Source organism: Nelumbo lutea, chromosome 3 (assembly GCF_056320005.1).
Source record: "Nelumbo lutea isolate HS-2025 chromosome 3, American lotus-T2T, whole genome shotgun sequence".
NCBI lineage: Eukaryota > Viridiplantae > Streptophyta > Magnoliopsida > Proteales > Nelumbonaceae > Nelumbo > Nelumbo lutea.
In genome coordinates this window covers 12,294,543-12,320,665 of record NC_142686.1, presented here as the reverse complement: position 1 = coordinate 12,320,665, position 26,123 = coordinate 12,294,543, and the positions used below count along the sequence as shown (strand labels likewise).

At 38.4% G+C, this 26,123-nt stretch overlaps 2 protein-coding genes across 3 annotated transcripts in view; one reads left to right on the top strand and one right to left on the bottom strand.

Annotated features, from left to right (window-relative positions):
* LOC148862988 (SWIM zinc finger family protein) overlaps nucleotides 1–23,626 on the bottom strand; it is a 35,204-nt gene extending 11,578 nt beyond the window's left edge. Inside the window, exons 1-3 of one of the 2 annotated variants that reach the window (XM_088974365.1) lie at nucleotides 23,462–23,626; nucleotides 23,228–23,280; nucleotides 1,502–1,808 (exon numbers count right to left, since the gene is read on the bottom strand). In XM_088974365.1, the coding sequence (XP_088830491.1) occupies nucleotides 1,502–1,770 (269 nt within the window). In that variant the 5' untranslated portion in view covers nucleotides 1,771–1,808; nucleotides 23,228–23,280; nucleotides 23,462–23,626. The remainder of the gene's footprint in view (nucleotides 1–1,501; nucleotides 1,809–23,227; nucleotides 23,281–23,461) is intronic. The other variant, XM_088974366.1, reaches the window with a different exon arrangement.
* Nucleotides 3,522–4,945, top strand: LOC148862989 (uncharacterized). The gene is made up of 3 exons (XM_088974921.1): nucleotides 3,522–3,805; nucleotides 4,004–4,605; nucleotides 4,647–4,945. The coding sequence occupies exons 1-3, from the start codon at nucleotides 3,522–3,524 to the stop codon at nucleotides 4,943–4,945; spliced, it is 1,185 nt and encodes a 394-aa protein (XP_088831047.1).
* Nucleotides 23,627–26,123: the final 2,497 nt, after the last annotated feature.

The following is a 26,123-nucleotide window of genomic DNA, read 5'->3' as shown; positions in this document are numbered from 1 at the left end:
TTCTTAAATTTAGCCCCCTCTGGGTGGAAGAATTACTCTCCTTAAGAGTTCTTCATCTAATCTGCCTTCCTACTTTCTGTCACTCTTCCCAATGCCAGGGAAAGTGGCCCAAAGAATGGAAAATTTGCAGAAGGACTTCCTATCAAAAGGGTGGGAAGAAGAGAAGAAGATGCACTTGGTCAGCTGGGATCAAGTTTGTGCCCCGAAACACAAAGTTGGTCTGGGGGTCAGAAAAATGAAGGTTTTCAACAAGGCTCTTTTGGGGAAATGGATCTGGAAATTTGGCAGAGAAAGAGGAAGCTGGTGGAGGAAATTAGTTGCAGCCAAATATAACTCAGACAGGGATTGGGTAACTACCAATTCTGTGATCTCTCTAAGGTGCTCTATTTGGAAGAAAATCATGGAGGTCTTCCCTCTAATGAGTAGTGGTCTTTCTGTAAAGTTGGGGAATGGTCATAGGGTTAGCTTCTAGAAGGATATGTGTAGTGTATTAACAGACCTCTTGCAGAGATGTTCCCTGACTTCCCTCAGCTGTTCCAAATTGCAGATAACCAAGTCTTGGTTGCTGACTGCTGTAAGGTTAGAGATAACACATGCCTATGGGGCCCCTCTTTCATATGGCATTTCCAGGATTGGGAACTAGATCAAGTGTCAGAGCTGCTGAAGTTGTTGTTCAACCAGTCCCTGAATTTGTCAGAAGAAAACTCCTGGGTTTGGACTTGGAGTAAAGATGATCTATTTTCTGTCACTTGGTTTGCTCTGGGCTGTGGCTTTGAATAAGTGTCTCACCAAGAAGAATCTGGAGAGGAGAGGTAAACAGCTTCAGGATTTGTCTTGTGTGTTCTGTAATCAAGGGGATGAAGACAGCAATCATCTGTTTCTGCACTGTCCTATCTCCACTAAAATCTGGAACAACTTCATCTCCTCTTGGCATCTTTCTTGGGTTATGTCTGTGACTGTTCTGGATCTTTTGCGGTGCTGGGACTAGAAAGGCCTATCCAAGTTAGGAAAAAGGGTGTGGGTCTCAATTCCTGTGGCAGTAATCAGCACCATTTGGGCTGAAAGAAACAGAAGAATCTTCCAGAAAAAGGCACTGTGCAGTGGATCAACTGTTGTCCTGTACTTTTGGAAAGTTAATCTCTTGGAATGCCGTTGCATTAGGGGTTCAACCAAGGATATTTGGAGCCCAGCTGATTGCTGGCAGTTTTTTAAGTTGTAATGAATTTCTGGTTTCCTGGCCCCTGGAACTGCTGTTTATAGAGGCCTCTTGTATTCTGTAATTTGGTTCTGTTCTAATAAAAATTTACTTTACCTTATTCAAAAAAAAAAAATTTAATGTCAAGTTAGATGAGACCAATTGCACCACATTTGTCAATACAAAGACCTTCAAAGATGTGATATTAGCAACAACGATACAACATGGTGCCTCCAATTTGCAGAGACCCAACAAAAAATTGTTAAAAAGGAATTGAAAGTCAGAAACATGAGATAGAAGACTTACAGTCTATACTCCAGATACTCATCACTCTTGTATGTCTTTAGGCTGCCTTTTGACCTCTTTCTTCCTCTCTCAATGTGAAACCTAGTCGGGCATTCCACGTTAGAACATTCTCCAATTATAAATGCATCAACTCGGTCATAAGGAATAAGGGCCACATCATCATGATGCTCAGCAGTTCCAAACTTTCTCCAGCTCAAATCAGCAGAAGAGAAGTCTTCCTCCGGTGGATCTTGAACCGGAATATTGAGGATTGATTCTATTATGTCCATCAATTATATCAATGCTAGCCCTCAATACATCTGAATTCCTGAGGAAGCAAACTATAAGTTATCAATAATAACAAGAACAATGTGCATGGAGAAGTTACGTGAGCCAACTCAATGTTAAAGTTTCAGTATCAGATTCAGGCAATTAGAAAGAAATATCAAACTTTAATGCTTTGCAGAATCTCCAAACACTTCCATATGTTATCCAATAAATATCACAGATTGGTAATCAGTGACATTTATCCAACTCAATGTTAAAGGGAAGGAAGTCTCTAATCTGCTTGGACAAAAATAAATTCCATTGAAGAAAAGGTTTGGGAACCAGAAGAAAGTGCCCTTGACTGTATGGAGACAAAACATTGTGAAATACCGAAGGCCTTAATCAAAAACATCAAAACCATCAAGATATTTTATGACCACAAAAATCATTGCTTGTGTTGATATATCCTGCCAATGTGAAAAATGAATTCACGGTCCGGTTTGAGATGCAACCATGCAATTACATGGAAACTGACAAAACAAGCTGGTCAGGATATCTGCTGGGAAACTGGCTCTGGAGCTGAAACAGCAATGACAAGGAACTAATTGGGGAAGTAAGAACTGAGTGCATTGCATAACACTAAACTCATATGCATAAATGCAAAATATCACCTTTATGACCTAATGCTTTAGAAAAGAACTGAAGTCATAATTCAGGGTGTGTATTAGTTTATATCAAACAAGAAATGGGAAAAATAAATAATAATTTGAAATAGTAAACCAAAGAATCTTTGAGGTGTTAAAACCCAATACATTCCCAGCCCATTGTACCATCCATAAGACGAGTCCATGGGACAATGGTTTAACCTACCAAGAGGATTGAGAAAACCAATCAACACTAATGCAGACTAGCCAGACATCTATGTTGCAGATTGAACATTCTTTAGGATCATAACTAAATAAAAGAATAGAAATACAAGACCCCTAGCATAAAAAAGAAATAAATAAGTTCACAAACAGAGATACCATCGGAGATGACTATAAGAAGGCTTTGAAATTAAAAAAATGCAAAATAAAAGGCCAACTATTGTAAAGAAAAAAATGAAATTGAAATAAAAGAAAGAGAAAAAGAGAGGTCATTTCAAGATGGTTAATGAGGTCATATAACTCTACTTTTTGTGCCATGTGAGTGTTTATTTTTATAGTCCCAAGACAACCAGAGAACTATTGAAACTAACCTACACAACGAGAAATGTTTTAAAATGCAGAGATGTGATATGAAGCTTCACACTATCTTGAGGCATGAGGTATAAACCAGAATGCAAAAGGCATAAGCCTAAGAAGTATATGCTTTAAAATAAAACAAATAGAAAAATAGCTAACTTTTCCAAAAAGAGGAAATAACTAGAAAAATCATAAAGCCTAAAGTCAAAGTGTCCATACTTGCATTTTCAAATTAAAACTCATAGTTCCGAAGTTATTAGGGTAGATAATAAGCATAATCACTAAAGCATATATATGATCTAGGCAACAGTGGTGCACCCAGTCACCTAGGCAAGAGAACTGTACAAATTGGAATTTCCTTGATTACATGTTGAGGAGGATGAATTTTGGGGTGAAATGGAGAAATTGGATAAAAGTGTCTTTCTTCTTCCTCATTTTCAGTTCTCATAAATGGAACCTCGTTTGGGCATTTTGGAAGCACTAGGGGTCTTCGACAGGGAGATCCCCTCTCCCCACTCTTATTTATATGTGTAACAGAAGCCCTCTTCAGAATGGTAGAGAGAGCGACGGAGGGAGGATTGCTAGAAGGCTTCCAAGTAGGGAATGGGGAAGTAGAGGTTCCTCTTCTGCAATTTGCAGATGACACGCTCTTTTTCTGTGGTGCATCTTGGGAAGTGGCAAACCTGGATTCTTGGGCGGTTGATTGGGGATGTAAAGTGGGTAAACTCCCTTCAAAATACCTGGGTATGCCTTTGGGTGAAAGCTGTAAATCTAAATCCATTTGGGAACCTATTATAAAGAAGGTTGATAGGAAACTGGCCTCTTGGAAATCCAAGTACTCATCAAAAGGGGGGAAAGTAACCTTAATTAAATGTGTCTTATCTTCCTTCCCTGTCTACTATTTGTCTTTATTTCCTATTCCAGCTAAATGGGCTGCAGCTATAGAAAAAAGGATGAGAGATTTCCTGTGGAGGGGTTGGAAGGAGGACTCTAAGTGTCATTTGGTAAACTGAAAGAGAATCTGCTCACCCAGGGAAAAAGGAGGTTTAGGGACAAAATCAGTGAAAGATGTCAACTCAGCCTTGCTAGGGAAATGGCTGTGGAGATTCAACGAGCGCTCTGACAGCCTATGGAGAAGATTAGTTGTGGCAAAGTATGGCTTTAGCAGCAGGGAGTGGGAAACAGAAGAGGCAAAATCCCCTTATGGTTGTTCAGTTTGGAAGGCTATCCAGAAAATTCGTCCTCAGTTCTTGAAGGGCATTAAATATGAAGTGGGAAATGGTCATAGGGTGCTGTTTTGGAAGGATTACTGGTGCGGTGAGAGCCCTCTATCGACCTTATTTCCTGATCTGTTTGAGATAGCTGTAAATAAGGATGCATCCGTAGCTGACTATTTAGAGAGGCAAAATGATTTTGTTACATGGAACCCTCTGTTCAGGAGGAATTTGAATGACTGGGAGGTGGAGTCTCTAGTCAACCTGTTGCAAATTTCGTATGATGCAAAGGTCCTGGGTTCAGGGGAGGACAAAAGGAAATGGTTGTCTGAGAAGTCGGGCTCTTTCACAGTAAAGTCCTTTTTTAACTACCTGTCAAGGGAAGAGACCTCTCACTTTCCGGCAACAGAATCTGGATCAGGCATGTTCCTTCAAAACTAGCTTTTTTCGTTTGGTCTGCAGTGCTGGATAAGATTTTAACCAAGGAGAATTTATCTAGAAGAGGTTTTGAAGTGAAAGATCTGGAATGCATACTCTGTAATGGAAATGTGGAAAGTACCAGTCATTTATTACTGCATTGTGACTTCACTTACTGGGTTTGTACAAGACTGCTAGAGATTTTCGGAGTTAATATTTGCTTCCCACAGGATGTGAAGGGCTTCCTAGAGGCTTTGTTCCGAGGAGGCCTCAGCAAGGATGGAAAAGTAGCATGGAGTATGCCACTGCTGTTTTCTGGGCAGTATGGAGTGAAAGAAATTTGAAAATTTTTGCAGGCAGGCAGGAATCAAAAGAAGAGGTGTTCAACAGGATTATGGGAATGGTGTTTTTGTGGCTAACAAACCATCTCTCTTTAAAAACAGGCAAACTTGTTCTTTTTTTGAGCCTGATTTCCTTTTTGTAAGATCTTAGTGTTTTTGTTGGGTTGCTTTTCAGAGGCTGGCTTTTCTGAGTCCTGTATATTTCTGCTGTACAGTCTCTTATTGTACAGGGGCCTTTTGTATTCTGCCCTTTTGTTATTAATGAAATACTTTACCTTACAGTTCTCCAAAAAAAAACACTAAGCTATAGGTTGGTTCCCTAAAAGTTTACCAATTATCATGTATATAAATTAAAAAAAGTTAGCTCTTTGATAATAATATTAATTTTCCTGTCAAAATATGACAAATCATTATATCTAAAGACAACATCATTTTAAATCCATTAATACCACTATCTCAAACACAACAGTAACAATATAATAATTAACACATACTTGATAGAGAAATTACATGCCAAAAATTATTAGCAACTAAAATAGTTACAACTTTATACTAATAAAAGATTAAGGAAAAGAACCTTTGTTCTTTCCATTTTCTTTTCAAAATCCTTGGACCTTTTATATTTAAATAGTAAAACCTTAAAATAAAGCATAGCTCATGATAATATGATACGATGTATCTATACACATCCAAATAGGATGTAGGATGCAACCATAGTAATAATATTGCAACAAGGTGCCTACCTTGTGATTTTTGTCATCTAGGTAGGCACACCACTTAGATAGGCACCACTTTATATGTCATGGCATTTAGGGTAGGTGACCCAACACTGGCACTTTTTTCTAGACAACTATTAATAAGCATTCTAAGTTATTAAAATTTGATACTTCACAGCAATCATTCTTCTTATTTCACTAGTAAGTGTGCACATGCTTTGCACGTGGCAATTTTAGATGATGATGATAATGATAGTAATTATATGTTTCCAAAGTTTTCAACAATTTTTTTATATATCTGTGTATAAAAATAATTCTTTTTTTATCAATAACTGAATATTTTATTAGATTATAAAAATTGTGAAACTTTGAGTACAAGAGAGGGGAGGTAAAATATCTTTACTCCCCCACAACAGAAAACAAGAAGGAAAGCTAAAAAGTGGCCCAAAACAAAGAATCCTTAAGCACCCCTTGCTTGGCTAACCCATCAACCATGGAATTAGTACTTCTCTTCACTTAGCTGTACTTCACCTCAATATCCCTACTCAGCCATTTAAATTTTTTCTTTTCATTTCTGTAGCTCCACAAACCATTGTTGTCTTTTCCTTCAACCACCTAATTACCACCTCCGAGTCCCCTTCAATGATCAAGCACCGAATGTTTAATTCTCTTGCTCTTTTGATTCCTTCCAAAGCCGTTAAAATCTCTGCCCTAAGAGAGTCACCCTCACCAATAGAGCCAGAGAACATAGCAAAAATAATCCCAGCCTCATTTCTGAAAACTCCCCCAATCCCAGAAGGCCCAGGATTCCTTAAACTACAACCATCAAAATTCAGTTTCATGAATCCTAAAGGAGGGGGGGACCAAGAAGGTCTAGAGGTCCTTTTGCATTGAGCCGAGGTAGCAACTTCTTGACGCAGCGTGGAAGCAATAAACCGGGCTGACTACGCAAGCACCGGACGAACACGAGGCTTCATCGTGAAGTCGGTTGTAACTAGGGAGGTGCAAGAGATACACAATTGTTCCCCCTTCATAAGGAATCCATCGTGAATATAGAAATCACCTGCTGGCTGTCGATTTATGCATTTTTCCCGCACCTGCTTGAAGTCCTCATCCTGGGTGTACAGATCTTTCAAGCATTCAAAGCCCACAATTTCAATGCTAAGAGTCCTGATGAGGGCTACACGCCTACTTAGAGCATCGGCCACTATGTTGTGCTGTCCAGCCTTATACACAATTTTGTATGGGAATTTATCAATAAAAGCAGACCATCTTGCATACAGGCCACTCCTCAACTGTTTTTGCTTACTGAGGTACTTAAGAGCTTGGTGGTCGGTGTAAAGAACAAATTCTTTAGCAATCAAATTATGTTCCCAAGTTTTCAGTGCTCTAACAGCAGCATAGAATTCCTTATCATAAGTGGACCACTTCTTCCTGGCTTCGCATAACTTTTCACTAAAGAAAGCAACTAGTCTCTTCTCTTGGGACAATACAGCCCCTATGCCAACTCCACTGGCATCACACTCAACCTCAAATAGTTTATCAAAACTTGATAGTGCAAGGACAGGAGCAGTGCATAGTTTTTCTTTGATGAGAGCAAAACTCGGCTCTTGTTCTCCTCCCCATTGAAACTTTCCCTTTTTCAAACATTCAGTGATGAGAGCTACAATACTACTAAAGTGTTTGATAAATCGCCTGTAGAAAGTTGCTAACCCGTGGAAACGTCTTACGTCCGTGACGTTTGATGGGGTCGGCCACTCCCTAATGGCTTTCACCTTTTCCTCATCCACCTTAATTCCATCCTTACCTATAATGAATCCTAAGAACAACAAATTATCGCTCATGGAAGTGCACTTCTTTAAATTAGCATATAATTTGCTTTCCCTTAATGCATTCAAGACTTCCTTGATATGTCCTAGGTGCTCAGTGATAGATTTGTTGTAAATCAAGATGTCATCAAAATATACCACAACAAATTTACCAATAAAAGGGCACAGTACCTGATTCATTAGCCTCATGAAGGTGCTAGGTGCGTTGGTTAGTCCAAAGGGCATGACTAACCATTCGAACAGTCCATTTCTAGTCTTGAAGGTTGCTTTCCACTCGTCTCCGAGACGGATCCTGATCTGATGGTAACCACTCCTGAGATCGATTTTGGAGAAGACTACAACTCCATCAAGTTGATCCAACATGTCGTCCAGCCTGGGAATGGGAAATTTGTAGCCAATAGCGATCTTGTTAATGGCCCTACTGTCGACACACATCCTCCAACTCCCATCTTTCTTGGGTGTTAATAATGTTGGCACTGCACAAGGACTCATGCTGACCTGAATATGCCCATTTCTTAATAATTCTTCTACCTTCTCCCGTAAGATCTCATTTTCTTTAGGACTTATCCTGTAGTGTGGTAGATTAGGTAGACTAGCACTAGGAACAAAATCAATATGATGTTGGATATCTCACATGGGTGGGAGGTCATTAGGTAACTCATCTGGAACTACGTCATGGAACTCATCAAGTAGTCCCTGCACTTCCACTGGAATTTTGTTTTCCTCCAGTGACTCATTCATGCTTTCTCCCTTTATTACCAACAAGTGGCCCTTGCGGGTATCCTTACATTCTCTTATAAATTCAGCATGGTGATGTGTAATGGTAAGGAAATTTTTCTCCTCTGCCTTTGAAGCCTTGGGTGGATTCTTTTCTGCCATCGGTAATAAGGTGTAGCATACACCCTCTTTTTCGAGTTGGTAGGTATTCTTCCTACCTAGGTGTTTTGCATCTGTATCAAACTGCCACGGCCTACCTAGCAAAATATGGCAAGCATCCATATCCACAATATCACAATATACCTCATCAGTGTACTTACTAATGGAGAATGGGACTTTGCAGCGTTCCTCCACCCGTATGCCACCAACTTCATTGATCCACCCAATTGTGTATGGGTTCAGGTGTTTCTCAAGAAGTAGTTGTAATTTCCGTACCACATCCCTGCAAATAATATTTTCCTGACTGCAACTATCAATAATTAAATCAAATAACTTACCCTGTACAATACATCTAGTGCGAAACAGTCGGTGTCATTGAGTGGTATCTTTGCTTCTTTGGGACAGCATTAATTTTCTCACAACACGTGTATTCTTCATGTTCATAGGGACCTTCTTCATCTTCTCCATCAGGTCCACAATATACTTCATCATCAACATCTTCTTCATTCCCCCTCTCTACCATGCTAACCGCCTTCCTTCTAGGACAATCACTAGACCTATGCCCAACTTCATTGCACTTGAAGCATTTAAAAGGAGCAGGTTTTGCATAGGGATTACTGGATTTGGGAGGGTTTGAAGTGTTACCTCGAATGTTTCCTCCCATGGTGGCCTTACTGGCGTTGGATGTATTCGGCAGGTGGGAGGGCTGTACTCCGAGAGCTGACTTACTCTTGTCGACTGTTGCCGGTCTGTTGTCACTCCCACTGTACCATCGATAGTTTTCGCCCCGGGTCCTCTCTTTGAACATTAACTCAGCTTTCAAAGCTAAGTTCCTTGCTTCCTACACACTGAGAACCAACTGGATGCCAATTGTCTCTGATAGCCGGCCTCAAACCGCTCAAATAACGGGTTGCCTGTTGGTTGTCACTTTCAGATAGCTGATTTCGTTCAGCCAATCTCAGGAATTCAGATGTGTATTCATTTACGCTTCTTGTACCATGTGCACACCGTTGATATGATTCAAACATATATTGCTCATAATCAAAGGGTAAAAATCTACCTCTTATTAATTGTTTCATGCGCCTCCATGTTCGAACCGGACCTCTTCCTTCTCTGATCCGGGTCTCCCTCATTCATTCCCACCAGACAAATGCTCCTCCCTTTAGTCGGAAAGCTACTAATTTCACCCTTCTTTCTTCTAGGACCTCCATGTACTCGAAGAAATGGTCGTCCTCTGTGATCCAATCTAGAAGGCCCTCTATATCTAGATCCCCACTAAAAGTAGGAATATCTACCTTGAGTTTAAACTCATCAGTATTCCGACGGGGATTAAAGTTTCCGGGGTTGCGCCAATTCCTGCTTTTTCTGCCATCGCTGGGAATAACTGGGGCAATGCCGAGTTCCATCTCATCGTCACTATCATCATCAAGAGCAGGATGTCGGGGTACAGGATTGACGAGGGGTCTACCGTGGTCGTCTCCCTCGATTGGGTACGGGTTCTCCCAGTTCCTTGGAACATCCTCCCGCAACAAAGTCGGCAGTTGTCTAGTGATCTCTGCCAATTGTTGCTCAATGTTACGCATGGCGATGCACTGCTCTTCGATTGCTCTCCAAACAGCTTGTAACCCCTGATCTCCGTCACGGGGTGGGTTGCGACTGCTACCGTCTTGGTTGGCCATCTGACTGGGCGAACTCCCGCTCTGATACCACCTAACGCAGCGTGGAAGCAATAAACCGGGTTGACCACGCAAGCACCGAACGAACACGAGGCTTCGTCGTGAAGCCGGTTGTAACTAGGCGTAAGCCTTTGGAAGAGAGAGAGAAGTTGGCGAACTCTTGTGTGTCTATTGAGCTTAGAAACTGAAGTATTTATAATACATACTAGTAGTCTTGTAGAATAATTAGGAAAATAGAACAACTAAAACAACTAGGACTTGGACTTGACATCCACCATCCGATAGCCACTATCATCCAATGCAGGTTGGATGGATGATCTTATCTGCCATTACCATTATCCGCTGCATGCATCTCTCTAGACGTCCTTATCCGATGTGTGTTCCTCCCTAGCTGTCACCGGCTAGTTCGGCTGGTTCGGTGGGTCGTGAATTGGCCCTCCATCACTTCTTTACACTTTCTCAAAAGATCAACTATGGAGAACTCTGAAAAAAGCTCCAAAAATTTCAGCCAATGGCTGACCCTTAAGTGTATCAATTCAGTAAAATTCTCCATAGATCTTTCCTTGTCTAAGAAAAGTCTAGAGTTCCTCTCTTCCCATACGGACCAGCACACAGCTGCTTTAATGCTTCTCCACGTGATCTTCCCTCTTTTCTTAGGCCATCTAGAGAACGAGGGAGAGAACAAGCTTTGCAAACTCACGGGAGGATTCCAAGTGCATCCAAACAAGGATGAAGCCCATTCCTAAATAGTCTTAGTAACCAGACAAGTAACCATAAGGTGGTAAGTCGTTTCCCCATTAGCTTTACAAATAACACACCTATTGGGAAGTAAGCAAAAATTAGGTCTCTTTCTTTGAAGCAAGTCGGTTGTGTTTATTCTTTCCAAGAAAGTTTCCCAGCAAAAACTACCAACCCGAGGAGGAATGGGTTTACTCCAAATCTCATTAACAGGGAAGGAAAGGCCAGAGGGAGCAAGAGGATGGACCAAGGTCTCAAAAAATGGCGCACAAGAGAAGGAACCATTGGAGGATGGGGTCCAAATTCTGAAGTCATCCTTACTCGGGTCCAAGAAAACATTTCCAAGGGTGGTTAGTTGAGACAACAGGCAGCCCAAATCCGTATCCATTATTGTTCTCCTCAACCCTAGATTCCATCCAAAACAGGAATTAGAATCAGAAGAAACTAAGAAAGAAGAAATGGGTTCATTCTTCAAGTCTGACAACGCATATAAGGAGGGAATTGGTCCATCAGAGATGAGTTCCCAACCCAAGGCTGCTCCCAGAATTTTACCAGATTACCAAAGTTCAGATCATACCTTATCCATGGGGAGAAAACCGGAAGCAAATCATGAATGGCTTTCCAAGGAGAAGCAACTATAGTCCTTGCAAAGATTCCTGGATCCCAATCATTGTCTTCCAGCCCATGTGTACCAGTCACAATTCTTATTTATCACACTTATTTTTGTTTATATATGATATTAGAGATGTACCCAAATGATTTTTACAAAATTTGTTCATTTTCATAACTTTTTTGTGTTTTTATCTTTTTTAAAATTGTTATTATTTAATTATGACATCAAGGGTTAATATATTTGACCAAAAAGGTTGAATTATTGACCTACCACCAAACATGAGAACAACTTAATTTTTGGGTAAGTTTTGAATTTTGTATTTCATTACCATCATCAATAAAAACAATCCTTTTTTGTTGCACCTTTTCTTTAATATGATTAATAAAATATTATCATCAATAAAACATTAGAGATGTGCCCAAATTTTTCTACAGTTTATTTTTAAATTTTTTGTTTGATATGATGAATATATAATATTAGAGATGTCCGGGTGCCCTAATGTTTTCTACAAAGTTTCTACATCTTTCATAATTGCTTGTATTTTTTATCTTTTTTATATTTTCATTTTTATTATTTAATTATGATATCAAGGGCAGACAAATTTGACCCAAAATGTTACATTGTTGACCCTCTTCCAAATAGGGAAAATAATTTAAGTTTTGGATCGGTTTTATATTTTGTATTACATTTCCATCATCAATACAAATAATTCTTGTTTATCACACTTATTTTTATTTAACATGATTAATATAAAATATTAGTGATTGCCTATATTTTTTTCTTTTTTGTGTTTTTATCTTTTTAAAAATTTTGTTATTTAATTTTGGCATCAAGGGCTGGCACATTTGACCCAAAAGGTTGAACTGTTAACTCGCTACCAAATAGGAAAACAATTTCATTTTTGTCGGTTTTAAATTTTGCAATTCATTTCTATCATCAAATAAAGCCAATTATTATTTATCATATGTATTTTTCTTTAATAAGTAATACAAAATATTAGAAACATGCCTAGTTTATCTACATTTTGTTTTTTTATATTTTTTGTGTTTATTTCCATCTTAAATGTTTTATTATTTAACTATGGCATCATGGGTTGACCCATTTGACTTGGATGGTTGAATTATTTACCCACCACCAAGATGGAAGAATGGTGTCATTTTTGGGTTGGTTTTAAACATGGGTTTTATGTTGCTAAAAGTATTGGATATATATCTAATTGACAAAATTTATTTTACATGGGTTTTATATTGTTAAAAGTATTGGATATATATCTAATTGACAAAATTTATTTGAAGCAAAAAAAAATGATAGAATTTATTAGTGAGAAGAATGGCTTAAATATAGGATTTAATGAGAGAGAATGGGACTTGATATATGTATATATATATATATATATATATATATATATACATAGACTTAATGACAGGAAATTGAATGAGGTAAAAAGAAGTTCAAATTACATTTTCTATCCTCACAATTAGAGAGGAGCCAAATTAAAAGATAAGGGCATTTTAGTCAAGAACATGATTCAATGAAAGACAATGGGATACCTTCAAATATAGGACTTAATGAGAGGGAATTAAATAAGGTGATAAGGAGTCGTTAAAATTACATTTTTTGTCCTAACAATTAGAGAGGGACCAAATTCAAAAAAAATGTATTTTAGTCAAACCAAGGTTCCACACTCTCGCCCATACTTTTAATAGTAGTATAGATATGAAATGCTAACCACTTCACTATTCTTTTAATACTTGTAATAAGAAAAGATGAAAGAGAGAAAATGAAGAGAAAAAACAAGTTCAGCCTCCTGTTAGGGACAGAACCCTTGTTTTCTGGAAATAAAAACCACAGTAGCAACAGTAGGAGAAGAGCCCTTTGTTTCACAGAGAGAAAGAATGAAAGTGTAGGTATGGCACTATGAAGATGGACCAGGTTTTGGAGGTTGTTATCAGTGCTATGATGTAAGAGAGAAGAGAGGATGAAAGAAGAGAGAGAGGAGAAAGATGTGAGCTCAAAAGGTTGCTAGCGGCGCCAGCTTTTTTGTTATATATACTAGGGCGACAGTAACTAAAAAATAAAGGTGAATAATTACAATAGCACCCCTGTGGTACTATACTTGAACAAATAACAACTTTTAACACTCCCCCTCAAGTTGGGACATAGATGTCAATCATGCCCAACTTGTTACATAAATCATGATGCCTTGAGTGGTGTAGCCCTTTTGTAAAGATGTCTACAAATTGATCTTTAGAGCTAATATAAGGATACACACTTCCCCTATGACAACCTTTTATGCCCGTGCTTTTGAAACAACAATCCTGCACCTGGGAACTTCTTAAGATATCTGAGAACTCTTTCTACTGCTTCAAGATGAGTGGTCTTGGGAGCATGCATGAACGGGCTAAGAACACCCATTGCATAAGCAATGTCGGGATGGGTCATAGAAAGATATAACAATCTTCCTATAAGTCTCTAAAACTGTTTCACATCCTTGATAAGTTCACCTTGGCAGTCACCTAATTTGTGGTTAGGATCAATAGGGGAATCAACTAGCTTCACTCCCAACTTTCCTGAATCCTAGAGTAGATCTAGAACATACTTTCTTTGGGAAATGGAGATATACCCTTTTGTGAGTGAACAACTTCAATTCCAAGGCAGTACCTTAGAGGACCTAGATCCTTTACTTCAAACTGTGTAGCAAGAAAAATCTTCAAATTTTCAATTTCATCCTTCCAATCGCTAATGATAATTATATCATCAACATATACTATCAGTGCTACAATTTTTCCTTCCCCTCTTTTCACAAACAATGTGTGATCAGATTGACACTGCTTGGATCCTTTCTGCAACCCTTTTGTGAGTGGGCAACTTCAATTCCAAGGCAGTACCTTAGAGGACCTAGATCCTTTACTTCAAACTGTGTAGCAAGAAAAATCTTCAAATTTTATATTTCATCCTTCCAATCGCTAATGATAATTATATCATCAACATATACTAACAGTGCTACAATTTTTCCTTCCCCTCTTTTCACAAACAATGTGTGATCAGATTGACACTGCTTGGATCCTTTCTGCAGAACCGCTGCATGAAACCTACTGAACCAGGCTCCCAGTGATTGTTTCAGCCCATATAATGATTTCTTCAACCTGCACACTTTCTGTTTATTTGCCTGAGCCCGAAAACCAGGGAGTTGTACCATGTAAACTTCCTCTTCAAGGTCACCATTCAAGAAGGCATTCTTGATATCGAGTTAATGCAGATCCCAATCAAGATTAGCAGCAAGGGAGAAAGGGACTCTAATGGTATTTATCTTGGCAACGGGTGCAAATGTTTCTGCGTAATCAACTCCATACACTTGTGTAAACCCCTTTGCCACTAAACGAGCTTTATACCGCTCCATCGTGCCATCAGCCCTATGTTTGACTGTGAAAACCCATTTACATCCAACTGGATCCTTTCCCTGAGGAAGATCTACTAGTTCCCATGTGCCATTTTTATGTAGAGCATTAATTTCTTTCTTCATAGCATCTGTCCATTCAGGTATTGAAAGAGCTTCTGCCACATTCTTAGAGATAGGCACACTCAAGGTTCACCCCTCCGATACGCCCCTATAGAGGGTGTATCGGGGGTCTGACCGGTTCAGGGGATGGAGGAGCCCTAAACTGGCCCCCCTAAACTGGTTTCAGAAAAAAATAAAAAAATAAAAAAACAGTATCAATTCGCTTGATACGCCTATACCGGTGCCTCGGGCATATCGATATTTTGAACCTTGGACACACTGTCAATGGAAGTGAGAAAGGCCCGAAAAGAGGGTGAAATGTTTTCATTGGAAACAAAGTGGGAAATGGGGTCTTTAGTGGTGCAAGATCTAACACCTTTCCGGTGAGCAATAGGAAGGTCAAGGTCATTAGCAACAGAAGTATCAATAGCAATAGGGTCAGGAACATCGATAAGAACCAAGATACCTGAGTAAGTATGATTCGCCCCCAAAGATTTTGATGGCATTGGAGGTACAGTTTCTAGGTTCTCCACAGCTCTTGAACATGGTTGGCCTTTGTGACGACGAAAGAAGACACAAAAAGGAGGAGGATTAGGAAAATGAAGGAGTTGAACCAATTTCAACTCATTCCTATACTCCCCTGAAGAGAAACAGAGAAAAAATGCTCACTTTCAAAGAAAAAAACGTCCATGGAAACATAAAACTTCCGAGAAACAGGATCAAAACAACGGTAACCCTTCTAAGTTAAAGAATACCCCAAGAAGATACAAAGAATAGCATGAGTGTCTAATTTTCCACGAGTAGGTGATAGGTTTTGAACAAAACAATGACAACCAAACACACAAAGAGGAATGGAAAGAATGGGAGCTTTAGGAAAAAAGAAGTTGATGTGGGGCTTTGCACTCTAACCAATGAGAGGGCATACAGTTGATGAGATATGTAGCACAAAGGACAGTCTCAAGCCAAAATCGTTAGGGGACATTCATATGAATTAGTAAACCTCGGGCCACTTTAAGGAGGTGTCGTTTCTTTCTTTTAGCAACACCATTTTGTTGTGGTGTTCCGGTACAAGAACTGCGATGAAGTGAACCACGTGAAGCAAAAAATCTGTGAGATCACTATGAAAATATTCTTTAGCATTATCTGATTGAAAGATTTGGATTTCAATTTGAAATTGGGTGAAGATCATTCACTTAAAATCTTGGATAATTTTTTGTACTTCATCCCTGGTTTGCATGGGATATACCCATGTATATCTAGAATAATCATCGATAATGGTAATAAAATACTTGTAGCCACTCTCAGAAGGTAAAGCAACAGGGCCTCAAACATCAGAATGAACAATGTGGAAAGGAAATTCAAATTTATTATTCTTTGAAGGAAAATGAGTTCTACATTGCTTACTCAATTGACAAGTTTGACAAGTAAAATATGAAACTAACACCGACTTAAACAGCTCTAGAAACACCACTTTTAAAGACTCAAAAGATAAATGACCAATCTTATTCTCCAGCATGTAAAGTCCATCCACCATACATCCTCTACCAATTGTCTTCCTCAAGGCCAGATCCTAGTTCACGCAATAAGAAGGGAAAAAGGTCACTGGGCAATTTAAGAAATTAGTAATACTACTAACAAATAACAAATTAATGGAAAATTTTGGGACATGTAAAACATCAGATAGGGTAAGGCCAAAAGGAAGAGATGGTTCTTTGACCAGCTATGGTAGTGTATGATCCATCAGCTAGTTTCACCTTGTTTCTTTCAAAAAGGAAGTAATAGGTTTGAAAGTAGGAGGACGTACCAATCATGTGTTTAGACGCTCCAAAATCAATGATCCAAGGAGTGTCAGGGGTATGAGATGCTACATGGAAAGTTGCGGCAGAGTTACATGACGTAGACGCAAATGAAGTTGATGAAGGTGCATCCATCTAACGAATTGTTCTACCATAGAGCTCTAAATGGTCACGGAAGGAATTAATAATATCCTCCCTTGGGTCAAATCCAGAGGCGTGAGTCAGAGTCACAGTAGTAATGGGGGGCTGATTTTCCTCAGAAGCCATGTTTGCCACAATGTTCTTTCTTGTACTTTGTTGTCCCGACTTTTTATTCAGATCTGAACTTTGCTTCTTACTTGAATCTTGAGCCCATTTCAGCTTCCCATGAAGATCCCAACATGTATCTCAGGTGTGTCGGGGTTTCTGGCAATGAGTACACCACAGTTTGTCTTTGTCATCAACCCTTTTTTAGAGTCCCCCTCTCAAAGGTATTTCCACCACTTGTAATCACACTCCCTCTTGCTGCCAACCCAACTGCATCCCCTCCAAAATTGTTCGTCAAATTCCTTCTACTTTCTTCTGATTGTACAAGAGCATAAACTTCCTGAACAGAGGGAAGATCCTTGCTACCTAGGATCTGAACTCTGATAGATTCATATGCAGGATTCAAGCCATGTAGGAAAGCAAACACTCTTTGCTGAGAAACAAGTTTCTTGTATAACTTTGCATCTTCATCACACTTCCAGTCCACACTCTGATAATGATCTAACTCCTTCCAAACAGAGGTCAAGTCTGAATAGTACACAGAAAGGCACCTCTCCCCCTGTTTACAAGTGGACGATTCTGCCTATAACTGATAAATCTTTGCATAGTGACGCAATTCAGAATAGGTTGATTTTGCCTGTTCCCAGATTTCATTTGTTGTTTCAGCCCACATAAAGTTCCTTCTTATTTGGGGTTGCATTGACACTAAAAGCCAAGACATGACCATGCTGTTTTCCTGGCTCCATCTATCATATTCAACACTCCCAGAATTAGGTTCTTTGATTCTCCCATTTATATAACCTATATTTCCCCTTGCAGTAATGTACAACTTGATCCCTCTTAACCTTTCCAAATAATTTAAACCATCGAAAGGAATAACAGCCATGGGAAAAGATAGGTCCGCACCCCCACTCATTCCATTCTGCATTGAAGAAACACCGGACGTAGCAGAATCTTTACCGCTCATGGTTACAAATTCAAAAAAATTGTAAGGTGGGAGCAAAACCTTTAAAAAAAGGCTAACACCAAGGGAGAAAGGAAGCCTCCCTCCCCTTTTTTTCTTCAGAAACACAACCCCTTTTGATTAACACCAGGTGCTGTTACCCCCCTTTTGGAAAACACAGGTGCTGTTACAGCACTAACAGGCCCCTTTTTTTATAAACACAGGTGCTGTTACAGGGCAGACAGGTCAATTTTTTTATCTACGCATCAAACATAGATGCTGTTATAGCAAGTACAGGTCACTCTGACCTTCAGATTCAGCATAAAACTGGTTCAGCATAAAAAAACTGCTATCGCAGCACATAAAAAGTCTTCACCGACCTACAGATTTTTACGGGGGTCAGTCGACCCCACAAAAAAGGAAAGACAGAGGTGCTGGTCACCTCACATCCAACCAGCAGACCTATTACAGGTTCTGCCCTGGCACACGACCAGAAAAAAAGAGGGAAGGAGAGAGAATATTTCAGGCGTGAGGAGACTTGATCTGTAGATGATGGCGGCAGATCTGGAAGTCTGGTGCGATCTCTCCTTTTCAGATCTGATGGTCCCGCTCTGATACCATGTTTTTTTTTTATCAATTCGCTCTGATACCATGTTATCAGTGCTATGATGCAGGAGAGAAGAAGAGAGGAAGAAAGATGTGAGAGCTCAAAAGGTTGCTGGCGGTGCCAGCTTTTTTGTTATATATACTAGGGCGACAGCAACTAAAAAATAAATGTGAAGAATTACAATAATATCCCTGCAGTACTATACTTAGACAAATAACAGCTTTTAACAGAGGTAAAGTGTAGGATGCTGGGAAGAACAAGGCATCAAGCAAGAAATTGGATTGGAAAGAAGAGGGTAGAACTTTCAGGGAATAAAGGACAGAATGATGCTATGGCTAGAATGATAACTGCTCAAACTGATAGAACAGTTGGAGCTGAAGAAAACTGGTGACAGAATGATTATGAAGGCATCTAATGATTCGAATGATCTGAATTATTCACTTTCACATCATGAACCCTAGTATTTATAGATGAAGGGAGGGCCCACTTCATGCATGAGCAAGGATCAAGAATTCTAGAATATTCCTTAGGTGGTTAAGGGCTCTAGTCCCTAGGTTGCTCCAATGAGGACACATGTCGGGCTGCGATGCAGGAAAAATATTCGCTCTAATTCCCACACCCACAAGCTCCTACCACATGTCGTCTCAAGGGAGACAAGATCTATCGTACAAACAGCTTTTTTTATTTACTCCGTAGACCACAGCTTGCTTTATTTACTTTGTCTTGCAACCCATGAAGGGCATCCGCGGTTCAGGTCTAAGTTTATCTTCCTTAGACAAGTGCTACTAACCAAATGACCACACAGCTTGTAGTTTTGCTACTGCGGCTAGTCCACAGCGATACTTCAGTCTTATATAAGTCTATCCCCTTATAGAAAGAAGTAGCCAAGGATCCTTGTAGTTGCCAAAAAAATAAATGTTTACCTGTCTTCAGGAAGCTATAAAGGATCCTCTCAGCAACCAGTCCTCTTTCTATCTTGCAAGGCACTGCATTCCCCTCCCCTTCATTGACCATCTCTTCTCCTTGGCAAACCAATTTTATCATCCCTTGCACCTTGCACCTCAGTCTCTAGGACTCTCTTACACTTTAGTATACTGCTCATATGATTAAGGTGTACCTCTTGTATAGAGGTGTATAAAAAGCAGTATTACATGGACATGGACACAGGATTCAGAATTTGACGCATGTATGGGAGTTTGACATGGTAAGATGATGAAAAAAGGACTCATGGACACAATCTATAGAAAAGCATAAACTATTAAAACACTCCATATTTTGTTGGATTTTAACAAGGACTTATTGGCATGTGGTTTTGGAGATTCTCCACAACCAAATAGTCTTTGGGAAAAGATTATAGCAGAGAAATAGGGCTTAAGCAGAAATGGTTGGGATTATGAAAATTCTCAGTTTCTCACATGTCTTACGGGTATAGTGTTTGGAAGGGTATCTACAAGGCTTTTAATAAATTTTGCAAAGGATGCAGGTTCAAAGTAGGAGATGGAATATTACATTTCTGGTTGGATTCATGGTGTGGGGGCAGAGCTTTATTGTAGCAGAGATCAAATTGGTGAGGGTTGCTGGATCTTATGTGGTAGATATAACATGATCGCATGGGTTCTCTCCTTTAGGAGTATCAATGACCAGTAGACCTGTTCACGGGCCGGGCTTCAGGCCCAACTTTACACTGTCTCGGGCTTGGGCTTCGGGCCAGGCCCATTAGAATTTTGACAAGAGCCAAGCCCGAGCCCGGCCCATGAACAGGTCTAATGACCAGGAACTGCCGAACTGGATTTAGTGGCTGAGCTTTTTGCTATACTCCAAAATCAGCACATAAACCTGCAAACCCATGATTCTAGATACTGGAAATGAACACACTAAGGAGTTTTCAGTGAAATCCTTTTACAATGCCATTATTGGGGAGACAAGTGAAGACTTCCCAAGCAAGGTCGTATGGGGGACTGGTGCTCCAGAAAAAAGTTAAGTTTTTTATGTGGGTGACAACTTGTGAGAAGTGTCTTACAAAAGATTTGCTGCTAGAGAAAGGCTTCACCACACCAGATTTTATTTCTGTGCTGTGTAGAAGTGAGGATGAATCCTCAAATCACTTGTTTTTACGGTGTGGTTGTAGTACCTCTGTTTGGTACCGTTTTTTCAGGGTTCTAAAATTGCAGTTGCAGGTATGGCTAGGCAAAGGAAAGTCTGCTGGTCAGCTGTTCCGGCAGTGGTTACGTGGGCTATCTGGTATGAATGGAAAAAGGGAAACCTTTGAACAGAACCAACTACAGAAACAGGGTGATTAATCTGGCAGTAGAACTTTTAAAGAGTTGGCTATCTTTGCACATTGTATTTAAGGATGATATATTCTCTGCTTCTTTTTTGGGGTTGGATATTTTTTGGGGATCCTTAAAAGGCATATATTTGTACAGCATCTCATTGTATAGAGGACCATATTTTTTAAATTAATACATTATACTGTACCTTTCAAATTAAAAACATTTTATAGGAAAGTTCACATTGTTTGTGTACGTTATCTGCTAATTTGTGATGAATGATCAAGGAGAAAGAGAAAAGATTTACATAGAAATGTCCTTCAAGAACCCATAGTGTCAGAGTCTGACATCTATAGGCAAAGTACATAGGAATTTTACCACTTATATAATGTTGCATTTTTTGCTTTTAGTTCCCAGACTTATGACCATGACATGAAGTACTTTAAGTAGGAGTTTGATCCTTATTTCTATTTCCATTAACATCTCTCTGGATGTCCACTTCAGGTTATTTACTTATGCACTTAAATGTATTGAAAAATTAAGAGGAATTATTTCATTCATAGTAGTTTCCAAATGCTCTACTTATATATATATATATATATATATAAAATATATTTGTGTGCTTCCCTCACTAGTCAATGAAACTGATCTAGCAGTCACTGAAAGGAATTGATATGGGTAATTTGCAGTGTTTAGAAAATCGGGTCGTACTGGCTGATTGAACCGGTTGAACCATGACCCGGAGCCCTGACTGGTTCAGTAATACCCCAATAACCAGACTTGCTCAAAACTCACTGAAAACCGGCTGACTGGCTGGTTGAACCAGAAAACCGGTGAACCAGTTCTAGTTTCATGAAACCGCCCGGGTCCATGCATAAGTGAAATTTTAAAATGTTGTTAACAAGATTTGAACTCAAGACCTTTTATTTTCACAGATAACTTAATTACCACTAATCCACCTCTTTACTTATGTTAATGAATGACTATTTATTATACATATTACATTATTATGCACTATTTTAAAGAAAATGTAAGTTAAAAGGCTTTAACCCTAGTCATTTGTTTTAAAATTTAAGAAGCTTACCATCCATTCACCACATATATATATATATATATATTTGAAGCCAATGTAGGAAGATTCATTAAGGAGAATTCAGTGTCACATCCGAAGAGATTCAATCAGAAAGAAAATCAGGGCAAACAGACCATGTGTGTACCCTTTGGGCTTTTAAACCATACTTGGCTAGGAGATGCCCAGCATTGTTGGCACTCCTTGGAATGTAACACACTGAAAACAGGTTGAAGGAGCTGAGAATGGCTCTACAATCGGCAATTAGATGCTGGATTTGCCATGGAGGAGAAATGGTATTCTCCAACAGAGCCTGAATTACGTTCTTTGTGTCTCCCTCAATACAACTGAAGTGATGTCCAACTCTAGGCAGAACTTCAAGCCTTCAAGAAGACTTCTGGCTTCCGATTCCACAGCCAACATCGGGGAGAATCCAATGTAAGATATATTATATATATTCTATTATATATAGTAATTAAGTGCACTAGAAATTGTAAAATATATTATATATAGTATTTATATGACCTTTATAGTATATATATATGTATATGCCACATCATCACGGTTCGACCCCGATCGAACCTCTGACCCATGAACCTCTCCCTTCTCTGGTTCTATGCCCGGTCCGGTTCTCTGAACATTGGTAATTTGACATTGTTGGATTTGGGTTTATCATGATTTGGTTGATGAGTTATGGGTTTTTTTCCAGATATATGTATTAATATCATGATCAGTTCTATTTGGATAAGCTTGTGATTTCAATATCTTTGGAATGTGGAAAGCAAAGCTGAGCAAATTTGTATTTTGAGTCCTTGGTATTTTCTGCTTTGCTTTTATTACCATCCTGGTTGCATGATCTATTTCGTTTCAAATCGATTCAGAGTATTCTTGATCTCTTATGTGGGGTAACCATTCAGTTTAGACTGAAACGGGATGGAACTATGATAGAATGATAGTGCATCGGGTTAATATTACAACCAAGCAACTGGCTGTTGCTGTTAACATGAATCAAACTCTGGCTTGTACCATTTGGATACTCTAGGTATTAATTACTTCACTATTCCTTTAAGTAGAAAAGGTAACATGGTCAAAGATAAAACAATGAGAGGAAGGTTTGGAACTTTGGATCCATGTAACTTCTCTAGTAGGTAGTCAATGACTTATACCTGATCAAAATTATAAAAAAGAACGGGAATACCAATGCTTAAGACAATTATCAACTATATAACTATGCGCTGATTTTAAGAAACAATCAGAAATTATAACAGAAACAAAGTGAGCGAAATACAAAGGCCTCATTTAAGCAAAACAACAGTCTCATCAAAAAGAAAAAAGAAAATAAGAAGAAAAAGCAAATAACGGTTTCCTCTAACACTTAAAAGCATAGAAGGAATAGGATGCCAATACCTGGGATGATTGCCAACACTCAGAAGTGAAGCTAGAGGTGTTTGCTTAAATAACTGCAAGTCAAACAGCATTGATTCAAGTTCATATTAAACGAACATTTTTGGAGGAAACAGAGATTTAAATAATGTGAAAATGAAACCTTCAAAGCTTCAATTTGTTCAAAAATGAAACCTACAATTTTTTTTCTGAAGCAGAGAAATTCATATTTCACAAGGTTAGGGTTAGGATTCTGACCTCCTGCTGCTGCGGGCAGTGTGAGAACGCCAGTGAGAGGGGAGAGAGAGAGAGAGAGAGGAACGAGCCGGCAGCGGTTGCAGCGGCGTTCTCAGTGGAAGAACGGAGAGAGAGGCAGGGAGAGAGAACGACGAGAGGAGTTGGGGAGCATGTAGACAAAAATCCTTTTGGACTCCGTTAAGCTGGATTTTAAAGAGCCAAGTTGACGTGGCATATTCCTATTCGTGGGTGCGGAGAAATGTTTGCATCATTTGTTTATCAAAATTCAAAACCATGCATCAGGCATTAAAAAAGAAAAAAGAAAATAAAACTAGACAATTTATCTGTCAGGCAATCAAAAGTTCAAAACCATCAAAAATAGGGTTTCCATCAGTGCGTTATCACTAGTTCAACGGTCCAGATCAATGATAATTTAATACAGTTATCTTGATGTAGTCTAATTAACATTTTTTCTAGCTATTTTTGGAATATGGATTTGTTTTTCTGATAATGGATTATTTTTCAGATAATGGATTAAGCATAGTGCTATGCTGCTACCATAAAGACCGCCAACCCGAGTGAAGGTGGGATTCGATCGTAGGTCTCCGTTATAAACTTTAGTAGCAGGTATTTTTTATTTTTTGGGGAAATTCCAAATAGGTTTTTCTTTTGGGGGAAATTCCCAATTGTTACTCGGGGCTTAGTGTCATTTTGGTCCCCGAAATTTTAAATTCGACAATAAACTTTTAAAATGTGTCAATCAAATATCTAACATTAACTAGCTATTAATTAGCCCTTAAGTGGCATTTGAAAAAAAACGCAAATGCTCTTTGACTATCATCTAATTTTTTTTATAAACCATCAAAACATTGACAAAAAATTAACAGTCCCAAATCCTTACCTCTTCTATTCAACAAAGTTGGGGTCATGTCTCAATGGACATTTTGGTGATCTTAACTTTCTTGAATAAAAGATGCAAGGATTTGAGACTATTAAATTTTTGTCAATGTTTGAATGGTTTATGAAGAAAATTAGATGACACTCGAAAGTTATTTATGTCTTTTCCAAATGCTACTTAACGGTTGGTTAACCACTAGTTGACATTAGGTATTGGATTGACACGTTTTAATAGTTTGGGCACTAAATTGTAGCATTTTAAAGTTTAGGGACCAAATTGACACTAGGCCCAAAGTATAGGGTACTAATTAGGAATTTTCCTTTTTTTGGTAAAACTTTAGACACATTCGAAATATGGAAGGCATGAATCAAGCTTCAGATTTTGTTTCTCTCTCTCTCTCTCTCTCTCTCTCTCTATATATATATATATATATATATTTCTCAATGTATTCCATAGGACATCTACACACTTCAAACCTAAAATTCCGTCTTACACCAGCACTGAAGCTATGGGTGCAAATGGATCGGATCATGATCCGAGATTCAATCCTATTTTGGTCGAATTCTACTCACCCCTATTCGATCCGAGAAGATATGATCCAATATATTATATATTTATAAATATATATATATATAATACATATATATATATATGTTATTTATTTATTTATAAATATATTTTTTAAAATTTTGATATATTATTTATTTATTATAAAAAATGTATATATATATGATGAAAATATTAAAAAATACTTGTATTTTTTACTTTATTTAAATTAGTATATTTTTATTTTTCTTTTAACAATTTATTAATTTGTAAAGAAAATAAGTCGAATCGGATCTGATCCGAATATTCGACTTACCAATAGGATTCAAATTGAGTCCTATCAGATCCGACATGAACAATGATTACTTAATAGGAGTAATAGAAGGAAGTCTTCATCAAGGGCCGATATACTTTAATGCTTTCCCTAATTTCTCAATATCTCTAATAGACCTAGGGATACATGAAGCCTTGACCTTATGACTACAGACCTAGGGATATATGAAACCAATATCAAAGAATGTAGCATTAGTCTATAGGGTATATTTTAAGACTATGAATACCATTTGTCCTAATACTAGTATCACCGGAACAAGGGGAGTAACTACTATTTGTTTTTGCTTTATTTAAATTAGTATATTTTATTTTATTTTAACAAATTATTAATTTTTAAATAAAACAAGTTGGATCGGATTTGATTTGAAGATTCAACTTACTGATAGGATTCGAATTCAAATAGAGTCTCATCATATCATATCGGATCTGACATGAACAGTGTCGGGTCGAATTCGAATATAGCCTTATTCAAATCTGATTCAATCGTTTGCATCCCTAACTAAAGCTGATCTCTATAAAAAACATACAAGTATGAAAATATTCCCAATACACGGTTCTAAAAAAGGTTGTGCGAATGATGTGAGCACGAAGTCGATTTCTCCATCCTAGACCTAAATCAAATTGAACCAAAGCAAAGTTTCCACTTAAGCCTATTCACCTTACATCCCTAATAAGAAATAGTAGCATAAAAGACCATCCATCATTGAGCTTTTAAATGGCAAAGGCTAACAAGTGATTGAATGAAAAAATATTATATTGTCTCTTAATGAATCTATCTATATACTAATAAGCTCTATACTAAAATAGAGCTTGCCATGTTAATAGTCCTCTCCTTGCTTCATTACAATAAAGAGAGAAGTTTTGATTTGGCTACAAATTGAAGCAGAGTGGGAGAGACAGAAGGAG

Bases quoted from the DNA above. Each gene is read 5' to 3' on its own strand.
- LOC148862989 (XM_088974921.1), top strand. From the start codon at position 3,522: ATGGTAGAGAGAGCGACGGAGGGAGGATTGCTAGAAGGCTTCCAAGTA. The intron at 3,806-4,003 runs GTACTCATCAAA...CTGCTCACCCAG, and splicing joins CTGGCCTCTTGGAAATCCAA to GGAAAAAGGAGGTTTAGGGA. The intron at 4,606-4,646 runs GCATGTTCCTTC...TTTGGTCTGCAG, and splicing joins GGCAACAGAATCTGGATCAG to TGCTGGATAAGATTTTAACC.